Below are 6,530 nucleotides of genomic sequence, written 5' to 3'. Positions count from 1 at the left end.
TAAAGAACGAGGATTGTTGAATAGATAGAAGAGAGTAGAGAAAGAGGTAACGAACTATTTTATTCTACAAGTACATACTCTCTATTTAGCTGAAAGATCAATAAAGCAGAGACTCAGGGGGGACGCGTTGTGTACGCAGCTCTAGTCTGATTAGCAACTTAGCCAGGAGACTCCCTATTAAGGGTCTCTGATTGGTTAATTTAATGGGCCAGCCCATGGGCCGGCCCATTCAGCCTAGATATTCGTGAAGTGCTATCCCCCGCGGATTAGATGTCGGCATCGAATTTTTTTTTCACCCTCCGATGTTAATATTTTAATGGATTTAAGCCACCACCAAAGTAGTATTAATCAATTTAAAAATATAGAGAATCGAATCAGACTACTGCGCTCCCTATAGTATTAAAAAATCTAAGAAAACCTAAGTTCTCAACTACATCGAATTCACAAACGATCAAAGCAAGAAGGCCTACTAGCTTGCGAGTAAAGGAATATATATCTTTTGACTTACAGTATATTTGGTGAATGGTAATCTATTTAGTAATTTGCCATAGTTAAAGCTGTATAATTAGAACACTATCAAATACCACTAGTAATATTGAATATCTTGCATATAATTTATGCAAATTTGGGGGCTAAATGGGCCAAATGGGCCAGCCCATGGGCCGCCAAGAAAACCCATGGGCCGGCCCAATTGGGCCGGATATTCGAATTTTGGCCCATGGGCCGGCCCATGTACAGGTCTAGTATCGAGTCTGGGACCGAGGCAGCTTCACCATGGAAGGTATGCCATCTGATTGAATATCGACGTTTAAAGCCAGTCAACCAGCCATCACTAAATGCAGGCATAGTCTGATCTTTGTACATCGGCATCTTCTTCCAATATTCTGCAGCTTTAAGCCGAATCAGAGGTCCAGTCATAGGAAACCCCTTCTCTGTATGACGTCGTTGCCACTGATATAAAGCCTCATCTAACAGCGGCCAGTGTGCGGTAGACTTTCTTGATTTAGTCCCAGCTTCGCTATTATCTAGGTAGTTATATTGAGATGAAAGGGTTCGAGAAACTGTCGTACGATCGATTATTCGGCCGAATTTCTCTTGAAACCATGCAGCACAAGCTTTCTGGGTAGGCTTAGGACGTGTATCAAATGCAAAGATACGTAAGGCTTTTCTCTGAGCATCAGATATAGTCGCATTTGATCGTTTTGGATAGGGTAATTTCGCTGAAAGGGCGACCGAAGATCGGATCGAAGGGGTGGAGGGGAGCGACGGCGACGGCGAGGTAGAATCCTGCATTGTGATTGGACAGATATGCTGAGTAAGCGAACAGAAGGGGAAAAAAAAGTGTGCAGACCATAGATGGTGCAGCCCACGAGAGTTTTATATGTAAGAGTGGGGCAAAACTAGTCTAGACAGGAAAAAAGTGTGTCGCTGACAAATGTGTGCAACTCACGGGTGTGCAGGCCATGAGAGTTGACTGTATATCTTATACACTCTTTTGGTTAACCCAGGTTTGGAAGAGCTCAATATCAGATCAAACGATTGAGAATTGCTTCAAAAAAAGCACTTTAATACGTTCTGAAGATGAGACCAAAGCTATCCAAGATGAGATAGAAGCTGGTTTTCAACCAATTCCTGAGCCAGGGTTAACTAGTGAGGTTCAAGCTCTATATAATGAAGCAGTTGAGAAGCTTGGTCATGATGATATCATACCATTTGATCAATTTTTGAACCCTATAGAGGAAGATATTATATATGAAGATGAGACTGATGGGCAAGATATATATATTGATATAGAGAGCTCGGAAGCACAAGATATTGAAGAAAATGGGCCTCCACCAGAGATTCTGTCCAATTCTGATATAATGGGTCATCTACAGGATATATTACTATGGGTTGGAAGCAAGGAAAAGAGCACATCAGACCATATACGTCAGGTTGAGAGCTTAATCAGCGAGTTTGGCAGGATTCAGGTCGAGGAGAAGCGTCAGGTGACCCTAGAGGATATGGGATGGAAGCCTAAATAGGCAATGGGGCTAAGGGCTAGCTAATTTATTGATTATGTCATCCTCTCACTTATTGCACCTCCCGCTTATTGCACATGATTTTCCTTGGATGGGAGGGTGTGCAATAAGTGAGAGTTGACTGTATATATTTCGGAGCCGATGTTATATCTTATCTGATTGTATTTCCAATATTAAATCGGTACCAAAATAGATTACCAAAAATACACACACTGACTAATCATATATTGTGTATCAATTATGTATTTTGATGGGTAATTTGGGTACCCGCGAACATTTTCCAAAAACCCACGGGCGGGTTTGTGAAATGCAAAACCCGCGATGGGTTACCCGTGGGCGGGTTGGAAAAATGAAAACCCGCCCCGAACCCGCGTTTGGCGAGGCCTACCGTTGATGCCTGTGGCTGGGCACGTGACTGAATGATTTCCCCGCTCTCAGATCACTCTATCCTTCCTCGCAGCAAAGCAATAGTGGTGTTAGTCTGCGGATCATGGACGGTTCAGAGGAACAGATTTCCCAAGGTCACAAAGCCGATCGTCAGGCTCGCGAAGTCTTTCGGTACTTCCAGCCAACAAATCCGGCAGCGTTTAACGAACCATGGCTTCCGATTGATAATAATTCGGCTTCCATACCGGACATTTTGATGGCTAGTGCCTCTGCTGTTCCCGATATCTCGGTCTCTGAGAGGAATTCAATTGGAGCCGGAGTTTTCTATAGTCCGAATACGACGTTGACTTCTTTCGCACATCTGGCGGCTCTGCACCTGAACGCACAACGTGCCTTTATTACGTACATTGGTCCATTTTCCTTACCTTGACCGACTCTAAACTTTGTCTCCTAGTTTATTAAATCGCGACTCCCAATTTATCTTAGCCGAAGCTTCAAGAAATACCAAAATCGGAGACTCGGAATCATTCGTGGAAGGAGAAGACCGACTTTTTGCCGGGACATCGACATTGACAAATCCTTGGAATATATGTCAGGTAAGACCAATCAGTCTGCGAATTTTGCTAGCTATCAGTTATCGTTTTGAGACCAACCTATTTCTGCAAACCAGGAGACAGTTGCAATTACGTCGAACAAAGATCCATTTTTGGTTATCGACGATCTTGCACAACAGGATCGCTTCAGGCAATTGCCGTTTGTTGAAGGAAGGCCCCACTCCCGCTTTTATGCCGGAACGCCCCTAACGAGCGATAGCGATATCAACTTGGGATGCTTGTTTGTATTGGATCCTCGACCTCGCGAAGGGTTGACTGATGGCGAAAAAAATACCCTGGGCACAGTAGCGGCGATGGTCATGAACTATTTACAGGTCAGCCGTCAGGCTGTAGAAGGGCACCGCGCCTCGCGGCTGTCACATGGTCTCCGTCTTTTCGTTGATGGCAATTCCAGTTTCGCCGACGATATCTATACGTCTCGATCGAACTGTTCAAGCGGTAGTTGGACCTCACAGGAATCTTCTTCATCTAGGAGAAGCCGATCAAGGATTCCTCAAAACAGTGGCCCAGAAACTTGCTCAGCACGGGCTGAGAGCGGTGATGCCAGCCTTCGAGATGGCAACGAACGAGCGTTGAGCTCAAGCCACGACGAAGAGTTGGACACAGGCATGTCCACCAACGCAGTGTCACCCTCACCTAGCTTGCGACAACACGACAGCAGTTCATTGATTCCTTCGAACACAGATGATAGGCTCTTTTCGCGAGCTGCGAATCTCTTGCGGCAGAGTCTGAGCTTGAACGGTGCTGGCGGTGTGATCTTTTTGAAGACCAGCGATGACTCACCAGATGGTGCCACCGACAGCCATCGCAATCCCATCGACTCCAATATTCCTGCGCCTGTCCTTGCGCTGTCTACCACAGACGATGCACTGCCATATCATGCAGCCTGTACGACATCGTGCCCGGCTGCAAATCTTGACAAGGTCTTTTTACATCAACTAGTTCTTCGCTATCCTCAAGGAAGACTCTGGTCCTTCAACCGTGATGGGTCTTTGTCTACTTCAGACGATGAGCAATCAACGCGCACACCTCGGAAACATAAAAACAAGCTCAGGGCCTCAGAAACCAGCAAACTCAATATTTACTTCCCTGATGCGTGCCAAATCATGTTTGTTCCGTTATGGAACGCCACCACTTTGCGGTGGTTTGCCGGGTGTTTTTGTTGGACTCCCCAACCGACGAGAGTTTTCAGTCGTGCAGTGGATTTGAGCTCAATATTCGGCTTTGCGTCGTCTATAATGATCGAACACAGCCGTGTTGAATCTGTTATTGCAAATCGCCAAAAAGAGGATTTCATAAGCAGCATCTCCCACGAGCTACGAAGCCCGTTGCATGGTGTCTTGGCAGCTGCTGAATTCTTGATTGATACTCGGTTGGACCATTTTCAGGAATCCCTCCTCGAGGCAATAAACGCATGTGGTCGAACACTCTTGGATACGATGAACCAAGTATTGGATTTTAGCAAGATCATGTCCTTGGAAAGGCAGACGAGGAGATCTAAGGATAGAGGAGATCCCGTGAGGTCAAAGGCTACAGACGAAACCCGGGCGCACATGGATCTATTTGTGTCGACAGACGTTGCCATCTTGACAGAAGATGTTGTTGAAAGTGTATGTTTGGGGCATTCCCACATGCGACGGTCCTCAGCGCCAACCGACCATCCCAGTGGAGTTTCGCAAAACTCGCATTCCAAATCGGCGAAAGAAGACAATGAATTTGGGTCTACTCCAGTAGTGGACATTGTTGTCGATATCAGCAACAATGACTGGCGGTATCAAGTCCAGCCAGGGTCGTTGAGGCGTTTAATCATGAATCTTCTTGGAAACTCTCTGAAGTATACGAAAGAGGGTATAATTTCTGTCTCTATCGAGGCCACTCAGCGTTCTAAGGAGTGTTATCGACGAGAAGGTCTTGAAGATATGGTGACGTTGACCATATCCGACACAGGTAGAGGCATCTCGAGTGAATACCTCCGGACACGTCTATACACTCCATTTGCACAAGAGGACACGCTATCGGTAGGCACTGGCTTAGGTCTGTCAATTGTTCGCGGCATAGTGAGAACACTGAACGGAAGCATCAACATCCAGAGCCGAGTGGATGAAGGCACCACTGTCAAGGTGTCGTTTCCTCTTGAGCGTCCAATGGGAGGGGAGAGTCCACCATCAACGCCTCGTGTGGAGAAACTAGAACAAAATACAAATTCGGCGCCCTCTCGATTGCGTCGTATGGACTTGACAAGGACCCGTGCTGCGATTTGGAGAATTGATTTATTAAGCCTTGCCGAGAATCAGTTCTGGTCTTCGGTTGCTCGGTATATTACGGACTGGTATGGCATACAGCTCGTCCCGTGGTCCGCCGACGAGTATTTTGATATTCTGTTTGCGGATGAAAACGATATATCTGAAGTGAATATGCAGCATTTCCCCACTGCATTGCGAAACTTGATTCTTTTTTGCAACGCCCCCAGCAGCTCTGTTGATACTGAGAACAATTGGTCGCACTTTGCTGAGTCGGTGGCACTCCTCAGTCGACCCTGTGGCCCACGGAAACTCGCCACCGGCATATTGAATTGCCTTGATCCGAAGCCAGCAACTCCCACGTTACGCCCGCTTACCCTCACACAAAAGTTCGTGGTCCCAGAACGACCCAGGCCGCTCGGTTCGTCTCCGCTAGTCGAGGGGTCTAAAGAATCGTCGTCTGGGTATCTAGAATCACCGGCTACAGAATCTCTTGCCACGCCAACCTTAGCCAGTGGTTCTAGTGATGTCAGTGATGCCATATATTCTCCGAAACACGATGATTCGGTGCCGTGTTCAAATGTAGAAATGTCACTTCATCCGACACCTAGGAACACCGTCTCCGGCACTCATGCGACTTCGCTTTCTCTTCCATCCAGCGCTCTCGATGCCTCGTCTGAAAGCCAACGCAAACCTCGGGTCTTGCTGGTAGACGACAACGACATCAACATTCGCCTTCTAGAAACTTTCATGAAGAAACGAAAAGCCCTAGTTTTGGACACGGCAGAGAATGGAAGAGCAGCTGTCGACTTTTTTGAACAGACATCGCAAGGGTACGACTTGATTTTCATGGATATTTCCATGCCAATCATGAATGGGTTTGAGGCAACGTCCGCCATTCGCGCAATTGAAAAAGAACGGGATTGCTGCGTCCGTGCGAAGATCATCGCTTTCACTGGACTCAGCAGCTTACACGATGAGTCCAGGGCAAAAGACTCTGGAGTCGACTTGTTCCTTACGAAACCTGTTTCGTTCAAGGAAGTATCACGTCTGGTCGATGAATGGGAAACTGAACATTCCACGTAAAAATGACAATGTGGCGTCTCTGTGTACGGCACTTTTGGTGGTGATGACCCCTTCTCCAATTTACGACCCCAACGGAGGTCAACGCGACATCGGCAATCAATTATCGAAGGTGTCTGTGAAAGGATGGAATCTGCCAACCTTATCTATAATCTGTCCATCCCAGTAAATATTACCCAGTATTC

General features: G+C 46.6%; 1 protein-coding gene across 1 annotated transcript; it reads left to right on the top strand.

Annotated features, from left to right (window-relative positions):
• Positions 1-2,511: 2,511 nt before the first annotated feature.
• N7533_003748 (hybrid sensor histidine kinase/response regulator) lies at positions 2,512-6,348 on the top strand (the record flags this gene model as incomplete). Its single annotated transcript, XM_057100398.1, has 3 exons — positions 2,512-2,810; positions 2,863-3,004; positions 3,079-6,348. 3 exons carry the CDS (start codon positions 2,512-2,514, stop codon positions 6,346-6,348), a joined length of 3,711 nt encoding a protein of 1,236 aa, XP_056960028.1.
• Positions 6,349-6,530: the final 182 nt, after the last annotated feature.

This window comes from Penicillium manginii (assembly GCF_028828005.1).
Source record: "Penicillium manginii strain IBT 31320 chromosome Unknown utg000004l:1.0-7231830.0:1.0-7236170.0, whole genome shotgun sequence".
Taxonomy (NCBI): Eukaryota; Fungi; Ascomycota; class Eurotiomycetes; order Eurotiales; family Aspergillaceae; genus Penicillium; species Penicillium manginii.
The sequence above is the reverse complement of the archived record's forward strand: the minus strand, read 5'-3'. Positions and strand labels throughout refer to the sequence as shown.